This window comes from Cheilinus undulatus, linkage group 6 (genome assembly GCF_018320785.1).
Source record: "Cheilinus undulatus linkage group 6, ASM1832078v1, whole genome shotgun sequence".
Taxonomy (NCBI): domain Eukaryota; kingdom Metazoa; phylum Chordata; class Actinopteri; order Labriformes; family Labridae; genus Cheilinus; species Cheilinus undulatus.
In genome coordinates this window covers 45,465,494-45,492,597 of record NC_054870.1, presented here as the reverse complement: position 1 = coordinate 45,492,597, position 27,104 = coordinate 45,465,494, and the positions used below count along the sequence as shown (strand labels likewise).

Sequence of the window (27,104 nt, the reverse complement as noted above, 5' to 3'; positions counted from 1 at the left end):
ACCTTTGAAACTGTTCACAGAGCTGTAAAACAGACCTATTGAACACAGACGAGCTTGAACCAATTCAGTCCGACACTCTGAAAATCACTGCGGGACAAAAATAATGGAGTCCTCGCTGCTGCACCTGATCCAGACCTCATCCTGGAGATGCTGCATCAGTTTCGAAAGGGTTAAAGAAACTCACAAGTTACTGGTGAAGGAAAACAAATCCAAGACCCACACAACCAGAACATCCCTTTACTCTTTAACATTTAAGCGCATAATCAAAGTAAGTAAGAGGACCCAGAAACTCATGAGTTTATCTAACTAGGTCACCATCTAAACGCATGCAGTGCCCTTGGTGCTGCTTGAAATAGACTCAGACAGTGCTCCTTTAAACCCAAGACTGCTCTACAACCTTTGAAATATATCAAGGCTATTGGAATTTAAACATTGTGGGGGCATTTTCTGTGGTTCACTGCCAGAAGAGCATACTATTTCTTCTTGAAGCCACTGGGAACCCAAATCCTCAACAGTTTTCAAATGATGAGAATAAGAGTCTTTTGAGCATTATAGCAAACATCTAAAGCATCAAAGACAGGGTTTAAATCAAATAATGTCATTTTTTCCTAAAGCTTTTCTGGTATTGGGTTTTGTAATGTTTGGATATAGCCTAGAAATATATTACAAGAACTTTAATCATTATATCATTATTAATCATTATCAAATAGTCCAAATTTAGCAGTTTACGAGCAGTAAATGATAAATGGAACATTTTACACTTGTAGAGGGTCAGATATTTGATTGGAGGTCTGTTGTGTTCAACCACTACAGCCAAAATGGAATGTGTTTAGGTCCTCCTTGGCCTTCCTGAAAGCAACAGTGTGTCAGAATTTGGTTTGTTGCGCTCTGGCAACTACTGAAGGTCTCTAACCTCCAATTTCCACATACAGCAACTGCGCTGCGACTGCCGATGAATCGTACTGCGGAGCACATCGCTCTCTCTCTAGTCTATCAGAGCATTTTCACAGCCAGCGCTCCAGACTGGCAGTGGCGCGTCCCTGGAGCGCTGCTTCACCCTGCTTTGCTCAAGATACGCTGCAAAACTGCCAAAACCGCGTCAATAGCCAACGATCAGAGAGCTTCGAAAAAAAAGTCACAAGTGTAAAATATCTGGTTCTTTCAAAATACAACACAATGCATGGACTCCCGGTCACAAATCATCATGATTAATTACATTAATCTTTATCATTAATAACATTAACATTGCCCATAGGCAGGACCTCTGTAATTGAGACAGCAACTTCACTTGTGGTGCATTTAATTTATGTTTTATTTAACCTTTATTTAACCAGAGAAAACCTTATTGAGATTAAAAATCTCTTTTTCAAGAGTGTCCTGGCCAAGACAAAAACAAAAACACTTAAATTGTTTGAGTACTGTTCACTTAAAATTAAAATGAGTTCTAACTCATAAAAATAGAGTTCAAATAGCTGTTTTGGATCTTAAGTAAACACAGCTTAATTTGTTTTACCAAGTAAACTAAAGTAAATTGAGCCAGTTACCTGTTATGGCCAAGAAGTACAAGTTACTTGTTTAACCTCTTCTAAAGTATTTAGAAAAGGTTAAAAAAAAAAAAAAAAAACCTGAGTAAACTCAACTCAATAATTCTGAGTAAAATTGATGTTGCTGTTTATATTGTAGTAAATGTATCTCTGTGTACAAAATGAACACAACAAGCAGGCGATTTAACAAATGGGTTTCAGATATTGGTAGTAGCAGTACATAAATATTTGAACCAAGTTTTACAATTACAATAAAAGCCAACAGTGGTCATAGTGCAAAGAGACAAGGATTTTAACTGTGAATAAATATTAAACAGGGTAATGTGAAATAGAAATGAAATGTAAATATATCAATAAACGGAGGTATATAAAATGGACAAGGTATAAAAAGTGTATTGGTGCAAAGATGAAATAGTTACAGCAAAAACTGTTTAGTGGTCATTACTGCAAATCCTTGACTGCAGAATGGTCATCAGAGTGATTCTGTGACTGTTGAGTTGTCATCAGAGTGACTCTGTGACTGTCGAGTAGTCATCAGAATAACTGTGACTGTTGAGTGGTCATCAGAGTGACTCTGTGACTGTTGAGTGGTCATCAGAGTAACTGTGACTGTTGAGTGGTCATCAGAGTGACTCTGTGACTGTTGAGTGGTCATCAGAGTGACTCTGTGACTGTTGAGTGGTCATCAGAGTGACTCTGTGACTGTTGAGTGTTAATCAGAGTGACTCTGTGACTGTTGAGTGGTCATCAGAGTGACTCTGTGACTGTTGAGTGGTCATCAGAGTGACTCTGTGACTGTTGAGTGGTAATCAGAGTGACTCTGTGACTGTTGAGTGGTCATCAGAGTAACTGTGACTGTTGAGTGGTCATCAGAGTGACTCTGTGGCTGTTGAGTGGTCATCAGAGTAACTGTGACTGTTGAGTGGTCATCAGAGTGACTGTGACTGTTGAGTGGTCATCAGAGTGACTCTGTGACTGTTGAGTGGTCATCAGAGTGACTGTTTGATTGTTGAGTGGTCATTAGAGTGACTCTATGACCGATGAATGGTCATCAGAGTAACTCTGTGACTTTTGAGTGGTCATTAGAGTGACTCTGTGACTGTTGAGTGCTCATAAGAGGAACTCTGACCTTTGAGTGGTCATCAAAGTGACTATGTCACTGTTCAGTGGTCATCTGGGTGACTGTGACTTTTGAGTGATCATCAGAGTGACTCTGTGACTGTTGAGAGGTCATCAGAGTGACTCTGACTGTTAAGTGGTCATCAGGGTGACTGTGACTGTTGAGTGATTATCAGGGTGACTCTGTGACTGTTGAGTGGTCATCAGAGTAACTGTGACTTTTGAGTGATCATCAGAGTGACTCTGTGACTGTTGAGAGGTCATCAGAGTGACTCTGACTGTTAAGTGGTCATCAGGGTGACCGTGACTGTTGAGTGATTATCAGGGTGACTCTGTTAATAGAGATTGGAGTAGCATGCCCTCATAACGCTGCCTTCAGCGACAGTTTTTTCCTCATCTGCTCAGCTCAGCACTGAAAAGTGTTTCCAAACTTTGTTGAAAGTCCCATTAGTTAAAATATGAATCAAATGTGAATAAAATGTTATGATGTTTTCAAATGTCACATCGAGAAAAAGAAAATGAAGAAGACAATGACCCAGATGAATGTGAAATACAGAATGTCCCATGACATGACTACATGAAACAGTCTATCTGGCTTTTCAGGTTAGACTCATCTAACATAATAAAAGCATTTTTACTATTTCAAGCCAGCGTATGAGCCAACCACTAAGAGACATACTCTGGTGATCTTATCATATTCTGGATGTAAAAAACCCATTACATTCAGCACATAAGCAACTAAAAAGAAACCTTATTCCACAGATTTCAGCGATTGTCTTCCGGGATTCATTCCTTCCATCACTGTAAATGCAATGCTGAGCCCTGCAGTATTTAAGCTCTGTGATATCAGAGCTGATGGCAATCTAGAGAGGACACCGCTGGTGGAGGGAGGCTTACTGCAGCTAAGCCATGCTTTGGTTGACTTTCACCACAGCACAGGTGAAGAAGCCGTTATCTTTCACTGCCACGTGTAGTGAAAATGAAATTACTTCAGCTGCTCAAAATCAAGCTGATGAGCGAGGGGTTAGCCAGAGGGTCACTTCAAACATGCACTACCTGTGTGGGGACTGTTAACCCTCAGTTAATCATGCATCTGTTGAACTCTGCAGCACTAGTTTATTTTTATAGTTTGATCTTAATTGAGAGTCTGATTAGTCTGCCTGTAATACTGGAATATATTAAGTGATACAAGTTTGCATGGGAATCATAATGACGCTTGTGTGGTGTGTACAGTTATGAAAGAATGGAAAGAGAAGATGTTAAAAAAGAGTCTGAATGTGTCATATCATCGATAGTTTATGGCCTCTCTGCCCCAGTACTGTAACTGTCAGTGCACTGCGTTGGAGTAATGTCATCAGTTATTTTTAAAACCAGACAGCAAAGATATAATTAGAGACAAGATTTGAAAAGAAAAAAAGCGATATTATATTTAGGATTTGACTCCTCTGTATGTCTCAGCAGTATGATAATGTTCAACTAAATCTTCTTACATAAGTGAATATGAGACATTTTCTGCATAGTCTCGTAGGTACAGTACAGAATGACCTTTTGCCTTCCCTCAGGGCGCTGAAATTACAAGGGTCCGGGAATGGTCCTCTGCAGTATTTTATCTCCATCCTGTGACAAGTTCAATCAGGCAGTCTATTACCGTCACCCATAAATCAGAGACGAAACAGGCCCTACATCCTGGCTTTCTTTTAATCAATGGAGCATTAAGTCGACATCAATTAAAGCACAAAGTCCAAAGTCTATCATCATATTAATAATTGATCTTAACTTTCTATAAATAAATTATTTGTGGTGGAGTATCTTCCATTCATAGCTGACTCACATTCACATATAGTCTATGCTGCAAAAAGCTTCCAGAATTGCATTAAATATGACTCATATCAATTTTCCCATCTCTATTATGGACATTTATTAATACCAGTCCTAATTGAATCCAATCTGAGAGATATATGTAAGAGGGGATTTCTAATGAGGTGATTTTTTTGTCCCCTTTGAAAGTAAAAAACCTTTTCAAGAAAGTAAGGTAGTGATGAACTTTGAGAAGTAATGGGATGTTGGAGAGTAAGGCTGCATATAGACTTGCTGCTGACTGCACAGGAAGTGTCTATAAAAAGATTTTACCCCCCTGGATGTTTTACCCTTTTATTGATTTTATATATCAATCCAAGTCAATAAAATTTGGCTGATTTGACAAAAGAAATTACAAAAAAAACCTTAATGACAAATTGAAAACAGATTTCTTAAAAGAAGTAGAAATTTAATTAAAATACACTCAGTAAATTAAGTGGCTGCATAAATATTCATTCCCTTTAATAGGACTGACCTAATTCAATAGAGGTCCAGCCAACTGGTGCTAGTAGTCTCACATTTAGTGAAATGTTGATCACATGACTACAGTGAATGTTTCTGAAGTGTTTTTAATATAAAGACACCTTTGTCTGGAAGTTAGGAGATGGGTACAAAATAAAATTTTCATGTGTTGTGCCCCGTTTAGAGTTGTAGTACTCAAGAAGGCTCTTGGTCTTGAGACTGGTCTCGAGACCACATTGAATGTCTTGGTCTTGTCTCAGACTCAAGAGCATTTTTCCTCTGTCTTGCTTAGGTTGGACTGGCCAGACCTGGGATTTTCCATCAAGACTGGTCGAGACCAGCACTGATCTGCTGTTATTCATCTCCATTACTGTGATAATAAGGAGAAGCACCACAGTCATGGTCTTGACTCAGTCTCAACCCCTAAAAGTCTTGGTCTTGTCTTGGTCTTGGCTTGTCTTGGTCTTGGTCTTGACTCGGTCTCAACCCCCAAAACTATTGGTCTTGTCTTGGTCTCAGCTTGTCTCAGTCTCAACCCCCAAAAGTCTTTGTCTTGTCTTGTCTTGTCTTGTCTCGGTGCACTCTGGTCTTGGGCAAGTCTTGGTGTCGGTCTTGGTCTTGAGTACAACACTATTAAGTAGCCAAGAAGACTAAACTCAAAGTTTTAACAACAAGATGATTTATTTACAAAGATCAAATTTGAATTCACATGAACAAAAGAATAATGGGTGGTTAACCTAAAGGGTAGATTTTTTTAAACTAATAAAGGATACTACAGAAGAGATAATCATAAGTCTAACTAAACTATGATTAATACAGATATGATTAACACATCTTCCAGTTTGCAGTACAAGCCCTAAGAGATAGTTAAAAAACACAAAGGCTCAGCCTTACTTTACCAGATTTACACAGTTAACAATGAAGGTCTCTAAAAAAGAAACTGGCATGGCCTGTTGGGATTTGAATGCGACAGGGTTCCCCCTGCTGTCATGGTGACATCACCTGGCTTTTTTAATTGCTCCATGCTCCAATGCAGGCTATCACCTGCCAGCATGATATCAGGAGCAGCCAATCAGCTGCAGGCGGTGACACACCTAGTTAACACAATGAGAGAACCTCACACACATACACACCCAGCAGGCACAGCTAACTTGGGCACAACAACCAAACAACAATAGTACAAAACATTATGACCTTGGTCGTATCACCAAGGCACTCAACATTTGCTGGAGTTCAGTTAAATACATCCTCAAGAAATGTAGGGAATATGGCTCATGTGTAAATCCGCCTAGACAGAAAGAGGAGACTGAAGGGAGTAACCCCCCAAAACAAACAACTAAAAGAGGCTGTGGTGAAAGCCTGGAAAAGCATCACAAAAGAAGAACGTAAAAGTTTGGTGATGTTGGTGGGTCACAGGCTTAATGCAGTTACTGCAAGAAAACGATTTGCAGCTAAACATTTAGTCTTATTCACTTTGATCTGTTTTAAGTCTCTCTGTTCCAATATTTTTGCTCACCTAAAAGTTTGGGGTTCAGTTACAAATAAACCTATCTCCTAAGTTGTGTATTAGATCCAGGTGTAAATACCTGGAAATAAGAGCTGAAATGTTGATCTCTTGTCTCATATTCATCTTTTGATATCAAACCCAAATGTTTTCAGCCTACAGCAAAAATAAAGAAGTTGGGCGCACCGTTCCAATACTTTTGGAGGGGTGTATTTCAAAAAGCTGCAGCCATGAAGCTTCTCCAAGGTCCTGGCATTATAGCTACTTTACTTTATGCTTGATATATGTTGCTAAAAGTTCTCACTTTCGTCGTATCTTTTATGTCTTTTTGGTGAATTACATCTGTTGTTTGTAAAAGGTTAAAAGCACTCTTAATGTTTGAAAGGAAGAAAATGATGCATAACAGAGGCTGGAAAATGTATCTGACTCATATTTAATGTAACTTAGAAAAATAGGTGCTCGGTTTTGCAGCACTGCGGCTGAATGGAAAACAGCTTATATGTAAATACATTCACAAAGCTGAACATTTTATTTTGCAGGTATGGAACTTCTCCAAGGTCCCTGACATTTTTAGCCAGTTCACTTTAATTTATGCTGCTAAAAATTTTCACTTTGGTTTAAAGGTGTTGTCAATAAATTCACAATTGAATAATTACATACCTAATTAATAAGATTCATATCATGTATCAGTAGAGGACTGAAAAGGACTGCATTACAGGTAGATGTACCTTTTAAATAGGGCTGTAGATAGATATATTTTTAAAATCATGATTAATCTCAGCATATGTAGTTACTCATGATTATTTTTATTTATTCATTTATTTAGTTAGTTTGGTCACCTTTTTAAAAGTCCACTATTTGCATTTAAAACTATTTCTAATTATTTTGGTTTTTTTGTTGTTCTGGGTCACTGATTTCCTTTCTGGATACAGACCTGCTTTTATTTTAAAAGAAACTAAGAACTTTTTTCTTTGAGAAGTATGGATTGGCCAGACTTTATGTCTGTCATCAGGTAAATCCATCATGTAAAGCTACAATATGAAATGATGAGCAGGGTTTAGTTTTCCTGTAAGCCAGTATAAACAATGACTGCCGCCTGTGTAGCGATAAGCTCGGATGTAGCTATAGTTTCATGGCAGTTATGTGAGAACCAGACCGAATTTCTTTATCAGTCAAAGAGCAAAGAACAGCACTGAAAGCTTTCCTGATGGAGAAGATGTTTTCACTCTTCTCGTAGCCTGCTTTGGCAAGACTTTGGGATAGTAAAAGGTGAAGTTTAGTTATAATGTAAGCTGTAATAGAATGGCTGCTGCCAGTGTAGCAATTAACTCAGATGTAGCTGTAGTATGAAGGGCCACCCCTGGCCAAAGTGAGGCCCTAAGCAGACTCTGGTATGTGGCCCCTCAACACTAGAATGATTTTTTTTTTTTTTTTTTTTTTTTTTTTTCCACTTTTTGGTGAAATTTTGTACAAAAAAGTCTTTGTCATTATTGTTTACTGTGTCACACATGAAAACCTTTGAGCTTTAATTTCTTTTTTTTTTTCTTTGTAGTCCTATAACTTCTAAAAATTCAAGCAACAGTACTGCAGCACACATATTCCTAAAGGATGTTTAGCTTGATTGTTTACCACAGGGTTGTTTTCTACAAGCTTTTTAAGGCAATAAGTCCAGGTGAGACAAAATGGTTTAAAAATAGTTTTATCCCCAATTCGGCTCCAACATGGGATAACTATGACACTGGCTTTCTTTGAAGCTCATGTTTCTACCTGGGCCGCACATGTCCTCTACCTCTTTGTTTCTTGTTGCTCTGATTTGCCCATCATGAATGTGACAGACAGAACATTTGTCCAATCACCTTCCAGTAATTTTCAAGTCCTGCCCTTACCAAACCCTTTGTATGGGAGGTTTCTTATATGATTGTGAAATAAATCCATGCAGTGGATTCATGAACCAGTCTATCTAGCGTGTCAGGCTTGAAACATCCTGAGTCTGCTACTGAATGTGGTAGAGTTAAAAGTCATCCTCATTGCATTAAACAAGAATTTTAATTCAATCAAGTGTTATTCATTTGGATAAAAATTAGAGGAAAGGAGAGTAACTATGCCACCTAAGGAAGTATTTTAACCAACTGCTTTTTCTTTTGCCTGAACTTGAGAATGTTTGTGCTTTGATTGTTGGTCTGTGATATCTGATACTGGTACAACAAGACATTAAAGCAGAAAAACATAAGACACAATTTATATTGCACACATTTACATTTCAAATCCAGCTCGATTAAACGTGTGGATGAAAAATCTGGTGTTAGAAGTGAGAGGAGTGGTTAAAAAGGAGACCTTTGAAGCTAACTGCTAATGAGGTAAGATGGTGCCTCCTGGCTGCAGCCTCAGACTGCATCAAAGAGTACAACAGACCAAACAAGGCTTTAAAATTAATGAATAGCTTTGTCTCTGAGGGGTAATTTTCCATCATCAGCATTGGCAAACCCCATTGTCAGGAGTGAAGAAGAGGACAGCACAGCATTGTTGCTGGGTGCGTTTATCCTCATTAATTCACAGATCACAAAAGGTCTGCTCCCGATAATTCTCACTATTTTATCAGGGGATTTTTCCACGGGGTGTTGGTCGTATAGCTCTCCGGAGAAAATGGGGGTATTTAGGTTAGCTTGTTTGCCGAACGCCTTGCGGGGCCCACTGTCAGATCAAACGGGGCCTGGCCTATTAGGACCTGACGTGTAACAAATATTGATAAAGGTCTTACTTGCAGCAGCCCGATTAATCATGGCAGCAACTTTAAAGGAGCTTTGCTGATTTCTCCTGTGTAATGATTTTTTTTTTTTCCTGGATAAGAACAGACAGAGCATGAGACAGGTGCATCCAGGGGTGCTTTCATTTGAACAAGCTCTCCGTTTTGACTTTGCAGCAACAAATTGCTCTACTTCCCTCAAATGAGAAATATATTGAGCATGAGCACCCTTAATGCTCGCCTCCAATTGCAGTGTGTGCCAGTCTTTTAAGTTTGTCTGCGTCGCTGCCCCTAATAAGCTCGCGGGCAGTGGAACTTTTACTGAAATGTCCCATAATTGCCCATTCTCATGGATGATATAAGCCAAGTTATTCCACTATAAAATGAGGCATGTAATAAACTTGAGCGAGTTTGTTGATTTCAGCTAAGACTCTCTTACCTAATAGAGGGCCTTTGCATGCTTCAAAGCTTTTGGGAAAATAGGAGTATTTACAGTATGTCCATACAGTGAGCTGGACAAAAAAAAAATAACTGTGATGTAACCAAAATTCCTTTAATGCTTCTTTAACTTCTAAATAATAATTATCTACTTTTTGCCTCTTCTTCCCACACTTAATTCCCCACACCAGTACCTTCAAACTTTATTCTGCCCATGCTTTGAGGTTATTTGAAGGATACAGGGAGCATTTACATTTCTAGCTGTACAGTATTGTTTTCAACCGCAGAGTAACAAATCCAGAAAGTCCAAGTTCAAGCCTCAGTGGCAACAAACATCAGCCCTGCTGAGGCGTCCTCAGCCAAACTCTGAATCTTCATTAAATCTAAGGTTGCTGCTCTGTTTCTCACCCCGTGCTCCGACCTCCCCGTTGAGCCAGAGAGTGAAGAGTTGAAATGTTCTCTCAGGAATCGATAGACAATCTTGGCAGAATTTACAGTAAGGATGCATAAACTGCAGCCCACCTTGCTTTTGTTCACCGCTTCCCTAAATTCATGTCTTCTTTGTTTCTCTTTCCCAGATTCGAGCTTTGTTCAGTACTATGGGAATTCCTACCTGGAGTATGAAGGAGTTGAACTGAGTGAACTCAACAATATCACTGTGAGATTTCAGACAGAAGCTGAACAAGGAACTCTGCTTTATGTGGACCAAGGACCTTCAAACTCTGATTTCTTCTTCATGAAACTCTACATTCTGGATGGAGTCTTGCAGGTAAAAACACAAACTAATGTGCATTATCATTTTTGCATTGGAATTCTACATACAGCGCCAAAAGTTTTCATCCCTTTGAATGTTTCACCCTTTTATTGATTTTATACATTTAAAAACATACTTGAAACAGCAACAAAAAAACTCTTTTATGTCAAATTGAAAACTATGGAAGCCCATTCCCACCACTTAAAAAGGAAAACGTTAAAGTTAAGCATTCCTACAAAAAAATACGTATTTATAGAGAGAGAGAGACAGAGACAGAGAGAGAGAGAGAGAGAGAGAGCATTTATAAGATTAAAAAGTCATTATCATGATAAAAGTCTGAATTTTGACAGAAAAAGGCATACTTATGAGATAAAAAGTAAAAATTATTAGTTTAAAAGTAATAATTCTTAGATGAAAAGTCAACATCATGATATGAAAAGTCCAAACTATGAGGAAGAAAAGTCTAATTATGAGATAAAACCTCAAAATTATGATATAAAAAGTCCAAAATGTGAAATAAGTGAAAATTATGGGATGAAAAGTCATAACTAGTGGTAAAAAGTCAAACCAATGAGATCAAAATTTGTAATTATAAGGTAAAAAGTCAGAATAATGAGATGTAAAGTGTTAATTGTGAGGTAAAAATTCAAAATTATGAGATGAAAAGTAATAATTGTGAGGTAGAAAGTCAAAATAATGAGAAGAAAGTCATATTTGTGAGCTAAAAATGTCAAAATAATGAGATGAAAAGTCCAAATAATGAGATGAAAAGTCATAATTATGAGATAAAAAGTCAAAATGATAAGATGAAAAGTCATATTAGTGCAATAAAACCTCAAAATAATTAGAGTAAGTCATAATTGTGAGGTAAAAAGTGAAAATTATGAGATGAAAGTCATAACTATGAGGTAAAAAGTCAAAATAATGAGATGAAAAGTGTTATTTGTGAGATAAAAATCAAAATAATGAGATGAAAACTCATGATTGTGAGTTAAAAAGTCAAAATAATTTGATGAAATGTCGTAATTATGAGATAAAAAGTTGAAATTATAAGATAAAGTCATAATTACAAGATAAAACCTCAGAATTATGATATAAAAAGTCCAAAGTTTGAAAAAAGTCCAAATAATGAGATGAAAAGTCATAACTATGTGGTAAAAAGTCGAAATAATTAGATGAAAAGTCATAATTGAGGTAAATGACAAAATTATATAAAACAATTAAAATAATGAGATAAAGTCATAATTTTAGCTTTTTACCTTATAATTATGACTTTTTATCTTATAATTATGACTTAGGATTCTTTGTTTATAGAAATGTCTAAATTTCACTTTTTTTTTAAGTGGCAGAAACGGGCTTCCATAGAAAACAGATCTCTACAACGTAGGAGAAGAAGCAGACCAATCAAAATTCCCTCTCACTATGTTAGCATGATGGCAATGGCAACAGTACAAGCCCTGTCTGCTTCTTTAAATCAGTTATGTGGAGAGAACTAGGGTTCTCATGGAGGCTTCCAGCATGACTCCAAACAAATCAAACATGTTAATGAATATTAGGCAGCTGCACACAGAGGTTTCAATCACCAGAGCGAGACAGGAAGAAATTAACAGGTCACCAGTGTTTTTAAGGGCACACTCACACGAGGCAACTGGTGCTTAGCCCATGCTTAGTCCCAAAAGTCCAGTTTGTTTGACGAGTGTAAGTGGTATATCTCACTCAGGCTTGCTGCATTTCCGTAGAAGAAGTGGGCTTCAGAAAGGTACAACTGCTCTTGCCCAACATGACCACACGTAATCAATGAGACCATTCCTCTTGACAATCACTGCAAATAATGGCAGAGTTTTAGGGGGATATAGCTGACCAAATTGGCTCAAAGTAAGCCTCAAAGTCAGTGAAGTAACTGGCATGTTGTCTGTGTATTTGGAAATCATGCCGACTCAGTGAGTTTTCCTCTGTGTCATATTATGTCGTGATGACGCGTCTGTGCTTAGGTCAAGTTGGTGTATTGAAAGTGCATGAGCCCCGTTTCATGTCTTTATGTGAAATAGGGTTCAAGCACTTCATGTATTTGGCTTGATGTTTATATTTTACCTGAATAATAACTCACTCTTATCAAAGACACAAATATGAATTCATATCTGTAGTAAGTAGCCCTCTTTAAAGTGATTCTTTTGTTAAAAACAGAATTAAAATATGTTAAAAATAGCTAAAATGGGTTAATAAAGGCAAATATGGTGGGAAATGTGGGGAAATTAGAGTTTAAAAGTAGCAGCAATGGGTTAGAAATGCCAAAATTTTGATTAAAGTTCAAAAAAATCACCAAAAAGTTACAAAATGTGTTAAAGTGGCATAAAGGGTACATTACACGTTAAAAAGGGATTCAAAAGTGGCTGAAATAGTGTTAAAGTGGCAAAAATAGGTGGAACTTTGGTGAAATGGGATGAAAATTGATATAAACTGGCAAAAAGGGTTAGCTGAGGCAGAAAAAGTCACAAACTGGCAAAAATGGGTATATCAAATTGTGAAATGTGGCTTAAAAAGTGGTATAAGGGGTTAATAGTGGCAATAATGTGCCAACAGAGCCAACAATAGGCAGAGAGTTGTAAGATTTGGTTTAGAAGTGGCAAAAACAGGTTAAAAGTAGTCGAAAAGGTTTAAAATTGACATAAAATGGGTTTTAAGTAGCAAAAATGTGTTACAATTGGTGGTAAAAGTGGTAAAAACGGGTTCAAATTGGGCAACATTGGTATAAGTAGCAACAGTGTAATTAAAAAATGTTCTTACTTTTTTTAAGGTTTCTGGAGACCCCCTCTCAGTTTCTCGCGACCCCCCAATGGGATCCTGACCCAAACATTGAGAACCCCTGTCCTAGATGAATATGAAATATATCCTATGCAATGGATACATGAACCAGTCTATCTGATGTTTCAGGTTACAACCCGTTAGCTCACTCAGACAAAAGTCAGCACACTGCCCAAGTTTAGGTCAATTGTGGGCTTTAAACTGCAACCTTTGGCTACTGTCAACACTGATATTGGATTGTCCAAAAAAATGAAGTTGATGATGATTTGATGAGCTAGTAATACTGAAGCTGAAGTTTTTCTTAATGTTAGCAGTGTTGGCTAATTTACAGTTACATTAGGTAGTGGAGTTTTCATCAAGGTGATGCTCTACTTGATGTTATAGATATTGTTATATGAGGTTATGTACCAGGGCGATTTATAATCTGGATTTTACAGTACAAGGACAGATTAACATGTGACTGAAGGAGCTGGAGATTGAACCCATGACCCTGTAGTTGTAGGATGACCGGCATTACCTCCTGAGCCACAGTCACTGTTTTGAAAAAAATCCCCATGGCCTATGTGTTCTTCCATCATCTGAAAAGCTAATTGGTTTGATACTCTACAACCCAAATTAAATTTTACCTAGTACACTGATGATCCAATTAAGATTTTTTTTATAGCTGTATCACAGTTTTGATCATTCCGGTAAAGAAATAAAAATCACAAGATTATGTGATTGGGTGCCAGTTTATCCCAGCTGGTAGAGCAGGCACTCATAGAGGCTATAGTCCTCAACGCACTGGTTCTGGGATCCTGACCCTGTTTGGTGCATATCTCTCTCCCTGGTCCCTCCCCCCATATTTGCTGTCTCTCTTCAGCTGTTCTATCCAAATGAAGACAAAAGGCCTGGAGGAGATTATCTGATCGATTCAGCACAGTCAATTTTTTTTAAAGTTTGTTTTTCTGTTTCTTAACATCTGGGACATAGTTTGGCTCCATCAAGAAACATTACAAGGATGATGGGTTGTATCTTTACATTATAAAAAAACCCCATTATGAGCCAGAAACTTACAAAAAAGTTCATTTCCATTTGGCTCTCCTGAATTCTTCTGTCTAATTTATGAAACTTTGAAGAGGGTCTGTTGAAAAACATGAGCGTTCAGTACAGCAGGGAGCTCTGCATGGCGACAGCTGCGGGCTGCATACTGACGGCATGATCACCACTGGTCTCCTCTGATCTAGGAAGGTCCTGAAGCTCTGTTTTACAAGTCCCACTCATGTCTCTGGGCTCGTAATAGTTTACACACCTGCACCACCTAGAGATCTCTCCAGTCCTCCAGGTTCTCAGAAGTTTCTCCCCTCTCACATTCGAACCCTTTGAGTCTCCATCTGCAGACATTTTTTTTATGTTTACTCCAGTCTGTAAAAATATCCTCTTGTATCCACAGCAAACAGCATGTCATACTTGTTGTGAAAAAACACTGATTTTTAAGACCAGATGTAGTTTTTGTCTCTTTCAAAGCTTGCAGACACAAACGCATGCTCGGTGTGCTCCAGATGGAGGAATTTGTATTTAGTGTGCCAAAATAGTACCAAAACAAAGGGAAAAATTCATGTTGTGTAGTGCATTCACCCAAACATTTTTGGCCTGGTTTTATTTGAATAAAGGAAATAACGTGGAGCAAATAAATCCCTCTGCTAAAGTGTGTAATCTTGTTTCCATTCCTGCACTCCTGTTAGTTTTTCAGCAGAGGGGCTGAGCTGACCAAAATCTCCTGTGGCTAATGTTGTCATTACTGGCAATTTCCTCACACAATCCAGCTTTAAAAATATCAATCTATTACTTTCTTTGAAAGCTTTCCATCGGTGGATAGATGGAACAGTCAGAGATTGTTAAGGCCCCTTCACTTTTAAAAATGTAGTTACTGTATGTTGCAGCCTGGTGCTATAGTTGAAAAAAAAAACATTTTTATTCACATTAATCTACACTCAGTACCTATAATGATAAAGTATAAACAGAATTGTAGAAACTTTTGCACATTTCTTTAATTAAAAGCATGAAATATCACATTTACATAAGTATTCAGATGTTTTGCAAAACACATGAAATTCAGCCCAGTTACCTCCCATTTCTCTCTATCTTTGTTGAAATGTATTCAAACGCCTTGATTGGAGTCCACCTGTGGTAAATTAAATTGATTGGACATTATTTAGAAAGGCACACGTCTATCCATACAAGCTCTCAAAGCTGACAATGCATATGAGAGCAAAAACTAAGCCATGAGGTCAAAGGAACTGCCTGCAGAGCTCAGAGACAGGATTGTTGCAAGGCACACATCTGAGGTATACCTTGTGTATCACAAATGTTTGCAAACAGAGACAGCATGGATAGGTGCTTGGTTTTTTATACACCTGTGGCAACAGGTCTGACTTAAACACCTGAAATCAATAATTTAAAGGTCTGGCCAAATACTTTTGTCCATAAAGTCCAGGGGTGTCAAACTCGATCACAGCAGGAGCCAGATTCTGAATTTGGGTCTAACCTGAGAGTCTAACAGGGTCAACACTGAACCATGAACTGTCTACCTCATTTTCAACGAGGGCCAGGCAATTAATCGAAAATTAGATTAAATAGCAATATGACCTGCAACTATTTTCACACCGCAGAGGGTGCAATAATTCTTTAACCTGAAATTTGTGTGAAAATGCCAGTTTAAAGTTTTTTACAGCAGAGATATGATGTATTAGATATCATGTGATCATCAAAGTGCCATTTTTAAGAATACTCTACAAAAATTCCTACTTTCTTCATTTTTGTATGTTTTTTTTTTTTGTTAAATATGAGAATGACATAAAAATAGTAACTCCTTTCAATACAACAATTCATATAAAATTTGCAATGTGACTCAAAATCATTACAGTTACATATTTCTTTTCAAAATTGCTCAGCCCTTGTTTGTGTTATAAAAAAAAAGAGAAACTCAAGATTTAACTACAAATATCAAATCACAACTGCAATAGTGGAGGAAAAAATCGCAATAAGGCTATTTTCCCAAATCGTTCAGACCTATTTTTAACTGTAATACACTATGGGGAAAAATCTTAAGACTAATGATAAATGATATTGAAATTTTAAAAAGTCCAAATAAAAAGTTTAAAGGCTCATAATCTGAGATGAAAAAGTCAAACTTATTGGTTCAAAATGTCAAAATGTGAAATTAAATGTCATAAGAGTTTTTTTTTTAAAGGCAAGTATATGAAATAGACAGTCATAATTATGGTTTAAAGGTCAAAATATAGAATAATATTTGAAACCATGAGTTTAAAAAGTCAAAATATGAGTTAAATTTTTTAATCATAAATCTAAAATGTAAAAAATCTGTTTAAAAGTCAAAGTTAAGAGTGGAAAAGATCAAAATGTAAGAGAAAATTCAAATTAATGACTTGAAAAGGTCAAAATATTACTTAGAATTTAAAATTGTAAATCTAAAAGGTCAAAATACAAGATAAAAAGTCTAAATTAGAAATTGAAAAGGGCAAAATATGGCATGAAAAGTTGAAATAATAATTTAAGCCATAATTGTTAGATGCAAAATTGAAAATATGAAATGAAACCACAAATGAATTACTTTTCCACATTCCTGACTTTTAACCTAATTCTTTAATTTTTTACTTTTTCACATTTTTATGACTTAAAGATATTTTAAGCTTGAGTTTACATTCTTATGCTGGAGGAAATCCGCAGACCTCATGCAGACGCCAGTTATAATAAAAATATGACATGATCTTGTGGGTTAACTGTACCAGGGGACGGATTTGCCCCCGGGCCTTGAGTTTGACACCCCAGATATAATGTTTATTGCACATTCCCGCATTGCACAGTATTCTCATAGAAATAATAAAAGTGGTCATAATAAATAATGATGAAAAGATAAAATATAAAAACATTACTTGCTCTTGTTTTGGAAGTTTACATGTGATTTTTATTCTGCAGGGTTCTGTATATGTGGGGTGTTAGCATGGTTGGCTAAAGCTGTGATGTAGTGTGATATCTTTTCATGGGTTCCTGAAATCCAGGCAACACTCATGCACTATACTAGAGTAAACAGAGAACAGAGCCATCACAAATCAATGAAGCTATCCTACATAGAAAGGGGTAAACACTTGTTTAAGTGTGTTTATAATTGTAAGGTTTTATTTGTACATGAGTCAAGCACCCTCAGCACCCCTACCACCACCCCTTTGTCTTAACAAGTCTTTCATTTCCTTTTTTCAGTACGCCTTCAGCTGTAATGAGGAGGAAGAAATTAAAGAGATCATCACATCAATTCGTGTTGACGATGGCAGCGCTCACATTGTGAACATCAGGTTTGTTCATCTCAATAATAAATGTTGGTAACAGATAGAGTTTGTTGTATTTATGGTCTGCTGAATTCATGTGTGAAATATAAACGCCGCTGCAGTTAGAGAGGGAAAACATGTTATACTAGAAGTCATTGAGTTATAATTTCCTTTTAAGAGCTTTTAATTTCCAGGGAACAACATAAACTCCAGCAAAGTGTGTTATGTATCTGCTCCAGGCAAGAATGTTTTCTACTGGGAAAAAAAGAGGCACATTCACGATAAGCTACTTAGCAGTATACATATTTTGTTCAAATAGTGTTAGCACCTCAGGTGGTATTAACTTGATCCTCCCTTATCCACTCATTTCAAGTATGGCAGATTTTTTATGGAGAAGGACGAACACCAGAGGAAGATACAGGCCTATAATTGGCAGGAATCACCAGACTGGGAATCTCAATTTTATTACAAAATGGGCTCTGGTTTGAAAGAAGTAAAACAAACGTCAGAATGTGCCTATTAAAATGCATTAGTGATCACTGACCATGTTTTATTGGCTGTTCTAAAGTCTTCATTTGCAGTTTTTCATTACGAAAAGATTAACAAGCAAGAGCCGAGCACAAAATCAATGTTTAAATGATTTAAAGTGAGGCTGTGCCCTCTTTAGTTATATTGTTCCTAAGCCTGAACGCAATCCCGCTGCCAACCCTCTCCATTATGTTGTGACATGAGAAAGATTGCGGTTTAGGTTTGGAGACAGAAAGTTTATTATAGGAGAGGGAAGCTAAGACAAAGTGGTTGATGTTTGACTCATATCAAGTCAGTTTACTTTGCATTTGTGAAGAGTATTTTAGCACTGAAAAGAGGGAGTTTAATCAGTTTTAGAAGATGTTCCATTTGGAAACAGATGGTAGTTCGAAGAGTTTATTTGATTTTTTCATTACACTGCCCTGAAATACTAAAATTGCAAGACTTAGAAATAAACTGGGATAACATTTTACATAAAGTGCAAGAGAATTTGCAATTACTAGTAGTGCTGTGTATTTCCCAATTGGATATGTATTGTTGATTTTGGATAATAAAAATGTTGTAATGAACATAATAAACATAAATGATTCAACACAGCAGCTTTTCTTTATTGTAGAGGAACAGAAAAGGTCTCGTTTTAAGGTACTTACACTTTAAAACACTTAAATTTAGATCCTCAGAGATCCAAGTAAATTAAAATAGTCTATTTATAATAACAGCCATACCCAGGTCTGATTGCTGCCAGACCTGTTGAATGAAGAATCCCTTAAATAGAACCTGTCAGACAACGTGGAGTAGGCTATAAGATCTGAAAAAGCAACACATCATTGCGCCCCCCAAAGAAATTCAAGAACAGATGAGAAACAAAGTCACTGACATCCACCAGTCTGGAAAGGGTTACAGAGCCATTTCTAAAGCTTTAGGACTCCAGCGAACCACTGTGTGAGCCATTACCCACAAATGGAGAAAATTTGGAAAGTGGTGAACCTTACCAGGAGTGGCCAGCCTACCAAAATTGCTTCAAGAGCACATCAGCAACTCATCCAGGATGTCACAAAAGAACCGAGAGCAACATCTAGAGATCTGCAGGCTTCACTTGGCTCACTAGAGGTCAGTGTTTAATAGGGGTGTAACGGTATTTGTATTCGTCCCGTACCGTCACGGTACGACCGTCACGGTTCAGTGCACGCAGTAATATGACGAACACGTCTGAATGAGTATTAAAAAAAAGTCGAGTTCTCACTTCAATCCAGGTGGCAGCAATGAGCCTAAAAGCTGCCAGCAACCGTCATTACAGAAGAAGGAGCCGTTACAAAAACAAACGAAGAAGAGTGATGGTGTGTGTGGAGTTAGAGGAGCTGCCGGCTTCATTTTAATCACATGTATAGCAATGGTGCTCTGGCTCTGTGAATCGTATTAATTTTACCTTCAGCTATCAGCCTCGGAGGAGTGAGAGAGGCTCTCTGCAGCTGCGTCATAGGTAAAGTTATCCTCAGATTTCACACGGCTTTAACCTCTTTATTCTCCAAGATGGGCTGTGAAAAGTTCTTCCAAATTTTGTAGTTGGTCCCATTGGTTCAAAAAGTAATCCAGTGCTGAAGTCTGTGTTGAAATCGGCAAAAAAGACACTAATTTGCATACTTAACAAGCTAATTTGCTGTTGAGTGGTGATGCGTTCAAGTTTGCTGGGGAATTTTATTGTTTAAAGAATGGGTATAAATATTTCAATATATCAATGAAAATAACCTAATTATTCAAAAATGTATTTATTTATTAATATATTTAATTATTGAAGAACTTTTGGAGGGAGGTCGCAGCATTAATTATAATTTAAATGTAATTTATTGAGCCTATTTATTTCAATAAAAAAAAAAAAAAATAAATAACTTGTATTTATCAGCCTAAATCACCGTACTGAAAACGTACCGAACTGTGACTTCAAAACCGAGGTACATACCGAACCGATATTTTTTTGTACCGTTACACTCTTAGTGTTTAACAATAAGAAAGAAACTGGGTAAAAATGGCATCCATGGGAGAGTTCCAGGGCCAAAATGCTCATCTTACATTTGCATCCTCAAAACTTTCTGGAAAATATTCTGTGGACTGAAAGTTGAACTGAACTGAATAGTTGAACTTTTTGGAGGGTGTGCATCCCGTTACACCGGAGGTAAAACTAAAACATTTCACAAAAAGAATATCAGTCAAATATGCTGGTGGTTGTATGATAGTCTGAGGCTGCTCTGCTGCTTCAGGACCTGGACCACTTTAATTGCAGGAACCATGAATTGTGCTCTCCACCAGAAAATCCTGATGGAGAATGTCCGGCCATCAGTTCCTGACCTTATGCCCACACCTGGGTTATGCAGTAGGACAGTGACCTAAAACACACCAGCATGTCTACCTCTGAATGGCTTAAAAAATGAAGGTTTTGGAGTGGTCTAGTCAGAGTCTAGACTTAAAATCTGATTGAGCAGCTTTGGCATGACTTTAAACAAGCCATTCGTATTCGAAAACCCTTTAATGTGGCTGAATAAAACAATTCTGCAAAGAAGAGTGGGCCAAAATTCCTCCACAGTGATGTGGAAGACTCACTGCCAGTTGTCGCAAACATTTGCTTGCAGTTGTTGCTGCCAAGGGTGGCACAACCAGGTGGTAATGAGTTTTCACGTGGGACCAGGTAGGTTTGGATGGCATTTCTCCCTTTATATGAAATCGTCATTTAAAAATTGCATATGTATTTACTTGAGTAATTTTTGTCTAATATTGAAATTTGATTGATGATCTGAAACATTTAAGAAGAGCAGGAGAAGCTCCTACTTGGGTAGTGACTAATGGGGATCCAAATATATAAATGAATAAATAATGAATAGTAAAAATAAATAAATAAATAGATAAATAGAAAGTGGGCAAATACTTTTTCACTGCACTGTAGTTCCTCATTAGTTCCCTATTAACGAAACAAAATCTTCTGCACCTCATCCTAAAATGTCCCCCAGTGTATTCATGTTGATTTGAGGATGAAACTGGGAAAGTTATGAACCCAGATTAAAGGTAAGACACTGAAGGTGATTATGAACATGTTGTGCCAAAAGTGAGCAAATTATTTCCTGTAGAGACAAAGCAGAGTGGGAAGGTTGCCCTGTGATTCTTGGCAGAAAGCTGCACTGCCCTAAATATGCAAGTGCACCTAGAAAAAGCCAATCAGGTTTAAGGACTACAAGGCTCCATCCCTTGTTTTTTTCAGGCAAGAAAAATACAACAGCAGTGCAAATCAATCATAATGTTCTGCACCAACCCCTTGGAGACTTCACAAGAAAGAGAGCTGTCATAACCAGAGGGTTCGGAGCGTGGAAAAATGGTTCTTGGTGTCACAAAGCAAATTCTTTGTAATTGTCTGATGGTCGAGTCCCTCCATCTTTGTCTGATTTGACCCAGAGTTACAACGCCATGGCCATCCTCAACGTCACCGCCTCGCTCATTATAGACTTTTAATATATCTTCCCGTCAAAGACTCTTTTCAATATGTTAAATAGAAACCCGGTGGGGCTGACTTCTCAAGGACAGTGAGCACAGTGCCCTCTGGCTGCGGGCCAGGCCGCTCTGGCAGGCTGCTCCTAAATTAACCGCTTCTCCACGCCGGCTCTAGAGGAAGGACTTATGCAGCTTCGAGTTAGTGCCCCGAGTGTTTAGCTGCGTATGCAACAGCCTGCAAAGTACAGGCTTAACAAATCAGACTAGATTGCTTCGCAGGGCTCTGAGCTTCCACTCAGGGAACAAGAGGTACCAAGAGACAGAGGAGAGGAGACAGAGCATCTGTGGCCCGAGTGCCCTCGAGCTGCACATGCTTGGTCCAGAATCTGCACTTAGGTAATTATCTGATCTCCCCTGTTGTCTTAAAGTGGAGAATTGGTTTTTGAAATCTATGAATAGCTGTGGGGTGGTTCCAAAATAGTTGTTTGAAGGTGTCTGAGAGAAACAAATTGGAGTTCTGCACTGGCACTTCTGAGAAAGATTGTAATTAATGATTGTAAACAGAACAATTACACACATTTACACCACTTTATACATCTGAGCATTCTGATTCACTTATCTTCTTAGAAAAAGTTTAACAACTCTCCTCTTTACAAACTTTTTATGGATCTACAAATTAAGGATTGTATATTTTCTGCAAGATTAAGTTGCTGGCCAGAGATATACTTTCTGTTGACTACAGGTGCATGGATGCATCATGGCTGCTATGTGTCCCAAGCGTCAGTTTGATGCATGAGCTGTGCATATCCTCAAAAATTGATATGATGCAGATGCAAGATGTGGTACAAATGGTTGAAGCAGTGTAGAGGCAGAGGAGGTATAGCAATAAAGCAAAGCAGCAGAGACAACAATGCTGAACGTTTTAATGGCAAACTGATAAAGTCTTTGACTCTCTACATCTTTATGATGTGTCTTCGTCACTGCAAAAAGACAAACGTGTGTCCAAGTACCTGGGACAAGATCGGTTTTAAAAGTCAGTGTTTAAACCTGTAAAATAAGTGACTTCAGGTCAGGTGCATCTGTTCCTGTTTGCATAAGTTTGGCTTTTCATTATATTTATATCTTTAAAGTATCACCCATGCAGAGGAAAATGTAGAAATCCAGTGTAGAAGGTTTGTTTTGACCACCAGTCATCAGTCTGGCCTGATCTGATGTTACTTTTGATTATTAATGTTAATGTCAATGTTAGTTCTAGTCACAGAATTAACATGTAAGCTCCTTGAGTGTCTCCATGTTTACAACTTATATACCACACATGAAGTAGTTGTATACGGCCTGAGCTCTCTGGTGTACCCTCTATGGGTGTCCTTCAGTTGCTCACATTGCGTGTAGGCAAGTGAAGGCTCACGATGCAGCTGGACATATACTGTATGCAAACACAAGGTGAAACAGCTAGTATACAACCGGCCTTTGTCTTTCATCCCAACTAAAAGGCATGTTATTCATCCTTGTAGTTTTGAATTTTGTTTTTTATCTCTTCAAATCTTTTGTAATTTTTTCTTGGTGAATTTCTGAAATGGTTATCCTCTAATGAAGGCCACTAAGATTCCTTCCTTTTATTCTAGGAAGATTTGATGAAATATTTTTATCCAGGATTAAGGTCAAAAAGTAGCACGTTCAATTTTTTGAGAGGGGTCTGGCTGCTCATAAACAAAGTCTGGCAGTTATATTCATGAAATAACCACATTGTAAACTTTACAGACTAAGCAACATTTCATAAATGAAAGACTTAAAAGGTCAAAGGTCTAATCCAGGATTGAACTGTGGATAAACCTACTTTAGAAGTAGTTACGCAAACAGTGGCTTGATTTATCAATCAATCGGTAAATCTTTATTTGTATAGTGCCAACTGGTAACAAAGTTTCAGCTTTGTTAGTTTTAGCTAAAGTAAACATAGCTATGTTTGCTACATCGTTTACCTTACTGTGTAAGCAAATGTAACTGTATTAGCTTTAGCAATATGAGGTTTAACGTAGCTAAAGCTAACTTGGCTACATTTGCTACATAGAAACATGGCCACACAAGCTTTAGCAAATGCAGCATATGGTAATGTAGCTAATGTAGCTTCATAACCTTTAGCTACATTAGTTACATAAACAATGTTACCTAAGTGGTTTACATAACTAATGTTGCTTCATCAGGTTAAGTCTTGGCTACGTTAGCAGTGTTAGTGTCTTTTCTTCGAAGTCAAGTTTTTTCCTGTAAGCAGGCTGAATAAATCCTTTTTTAAATTCAGTTACATTCATGAAATTCATGACTAAGTTTTAGCTTTGCTTGCATTAGCTAAAGCTAACATAGCTATGCTAGCTACATAGCTGACATTACTATGTAAGCCAGTGTAGATATATAAGCTTTGGTAACATGATCTTTAATGTAGGTAAAGCTAATGTAGCTACATTTGCTACATAGGTAAAATGGCCACATAAGCATTAGCAAATGTAGCATAAAGTAACGTAGCTAATGTAGCTTTGTAACCGTTAGCTACATTAGTTATGCAAACAGTGTTACCTAAGTAGCTTACATAACTAATGTTGCTTTATTAGGTCAAGCCTTTGCTAAATTAGTTGTGTGGGAGTATTTTTATCGAGGTCAAAGTTCATGTAAGCAGGCTGTTTAGACAGCTTTAAAAAACTTCTTTTTTTTTTTTATTCAGTTACATTCATGAAATAACCACATGGCAAACATTATAGACTAAGTGATATTTCATAAATGAAGAGCAACAGAAGGTCAGAGGCCTAATCCGGGTTTGAATTATGTATAAACCCATTCTAGAAGTAGTTACGCAAACAGTGGCTTGATTTATCGGTCAATTAATAAATCTTTATTTGTAACAATTCATTACAAAGTTTAGCTTCGCTAGCTTCAGCTAGAGTAAACATAGCCATGCTAGCTACATAGCTGACATTACTATGTAAGTCAATGTAGCTTTATAAGCTTTGGTAACATGAGCTTTAATGTAGCTAAAACTAATGTAGCTGTATTTGCTACATAGGTAACATGGCCACATGAACTTAAGCAAATGTAGCATAAGGTAATGTAGCTAATGTAGCTTTGTGAGCTTTAGCTACATTAGTTACATAAACAATGTTACCTAAGTAGCTTACATAACTAATGTTGCTTCATCAGGTTAAGCCTTGGCTACATCAGCCATGTTAGTGAGTGAAAAGTGAAAAGGTCTTTCTATTTTCTGGGACCACTTAACATCAGTATGTCATTTTGTACATGCGCTCCTGCATATTTACCTCTGCCAAGGAGGTTATGTGATTGGCAGGGTTTGTTTGTTAGTTCGTTAGTTTGTTTGTTAGATTGTTAGCAACATAACTCAAAAAGTTATGGACGGATTTTGATGACATTTTCAGGAAAACTCAGAAATGGCATGAGGAAGAACTGATTAGATTTTGGGAGTGATCCAGAACACTGTCTGGATCCAGGAATTTTTTTTAAAGAATTCTTTATTATTGGGAGATAGGGCTAATGGTGGATGTCTGCACTCTCCAAGTGCTTTTCTGGTTATTTATGTGTTACAGTGCTGTAGCAGAATAAGCACTTTGAGGCTGTTTCCTACATCTCATTAGTGTTTTCAGCTCACACTGGTGTAAAAGTCAAGTTTATTAAAAACATCTCTTTGACTTAAGTTTTTCCTGAAACAAGACAGTGGTACCTAATGCTTCATATTGACAATACTGTGTAAAAAAAACATTTTGTTTTGAACATATTACTGAAATAAATAACATAAATTCACTGATTATCTGCAATTTTTAAGAAATCAATAATTGACTGACTTTCTAGGCATATTTTTGTTTAACAGTCTGTATTTTCAAGTAGAGGCCAGAGACGTGAAAGTAAACACTCAAACACTCTTCTTCTAACACCTGCTTAAAATATTTATAAGCAGCAGAAGAAAGTCTAAATCTGTGTGAACATGTTTTTCATCGTCCTGCACTTTTCATACTCTTCTACAGACAACATCTGACCCCATGTGAAGCACAGCTCACTCTCTCTGGTTATGAGAAAATCAACAGCACAGCAAGCAATTACTGGTTGGGACACATGATAAAAAGAACAAACCATGTCTTCACAGGCGGTCTGCCACAGCACTATCGACCCAATCAGGTAAGAACTCTGAAAACTGGGAGTTTTCTCAAACAGAATCACGACATTCAAAGAAAAAAAAAATCTTTAAGAGGCATGAATGCTGTACATAAGAAAGATTGTTTCATAAAAGAATTATCTGAGGATTCAAAAAGAACTGTTACAAACCCTAAACTGTCTAAATAAAAGATGATATATATTTTCCCTTAGAGAGCGAGACCTTTCCACAACTACACCGGCTGCATTGAAATCATTGAGATGAATAAACGGAGGAGCTTTTACACATCTGATGCGATTGCTGGAAGCAACGTCAGCCAATGCAGGTAAAAAACTCTGGTTTGTGAAGAAATCAATGGCCCCATCATAATCTCTTCTTCTGAATAAATAAGTCCAAACATTTGATGTTTTTATTAATCTATAAAACATGGTTTATAGGATTTTTCCCAGGCTGATAAACAAAAGTAAAGCAAGAAAATAAACATTCTTTATACTTCATGCTTTCCAGCTGGCTCTCTTTTTTTTTCATTTCCTGTTTCTCTTCGAGTTTTTGGATTACTTAAAGGCAAGAAGGTGAAGAAGAAGGACTGTGTTGTTTTTGTGGTAGTGAAATATGTAGGAATATTATGAGTAAAGGATGCACATAAGGTCCATTATCTTGATCTTTGACCTCTTAAATCCAATCAGTTCATCCTTGAGGCAGAGTGGACAGGAGACCCAATGACATTGACCTTTGACCAATGACTCTAAAAGTCTTATCAATGCATCCTGTAGTCAGGGTATTTGTGAAAAGCTACAAGGAAATCCTTCAAAGTGTTCTTGAGACATTGTTCACAAGCAAGGAATGGACACAGCGCTAAATGAGTTTGATCTTTACTCCATAACACCTTATCAGCTGAGTCTCTGAGGCAAAGTGCAAAATAGTGCAAACTTTAAAGATAATCCTTCAATGCAATCTTGAGATTCTAAATTCACTAGTAAGGGAATAACAGAAGACCTACTGATGTAATCTATTGCCTTCAACTTCAAAGTCTCATCATTTTCCCCTTGAGTTAGAGTGGACATGTGTGCAAGATTTGGACAAAATCCTTTAAAGCATTCTTAAGATATCACTTTTACAATCAACAGATAAATGTGACACCCAGTGGCCTTGACGTTTGACATATGACCTCCAGTCTCAATCAGAAATTGACAAGAGCAGCCTCTCAGTAGTTGTCTGCTAGAGTGGTCTGAGGGTTGCAGTCTGCAGCCAGGCCCCTCTCCACCATTCACAAAACTCAGAATCAGTGGGAAAATCTGACTATTTGCTCTCAAGTTTTTCTCGTTTCTTTCTATTTAGTAAATGACTGCCATTTTTTAGTATCGGTAAATAGTTTTCATATTCTTAGTCTTAAAAGTAAGTACT

General features: G+C 37.3%; 1 protein-coding gene across 1 annotated transcript in view; it reads left to right on the top strand.

The window, feature by feature from the left end:
* The window catches only part of eys (eyes shut homolog), a 425,152-nt gene that overhangs the window by 259,755 nt on the left and 138,293 nt on the right, over nt 1-27,104 (top strand). Inside the window, exons 35-38 of the mRNA XM_041789003.1 lie at nt 10,246-10,436; nt 17,484-17,575; nt 25,573-25,723; nt 25,913-26,025. Coding sequence (XP_041644937.1) covers nt 10,246-10,436; nt 17,484-17,575; nt 25,573-25,723; nt 25,913-26,025 — 547 coding nt within the window. The remainder of the gene's footprint in view (nt 1-10,245; nt 10,437-17,483; nt 17,576-25,572; nt 25,724-25,912; nt 26,026-27,104) is intronic.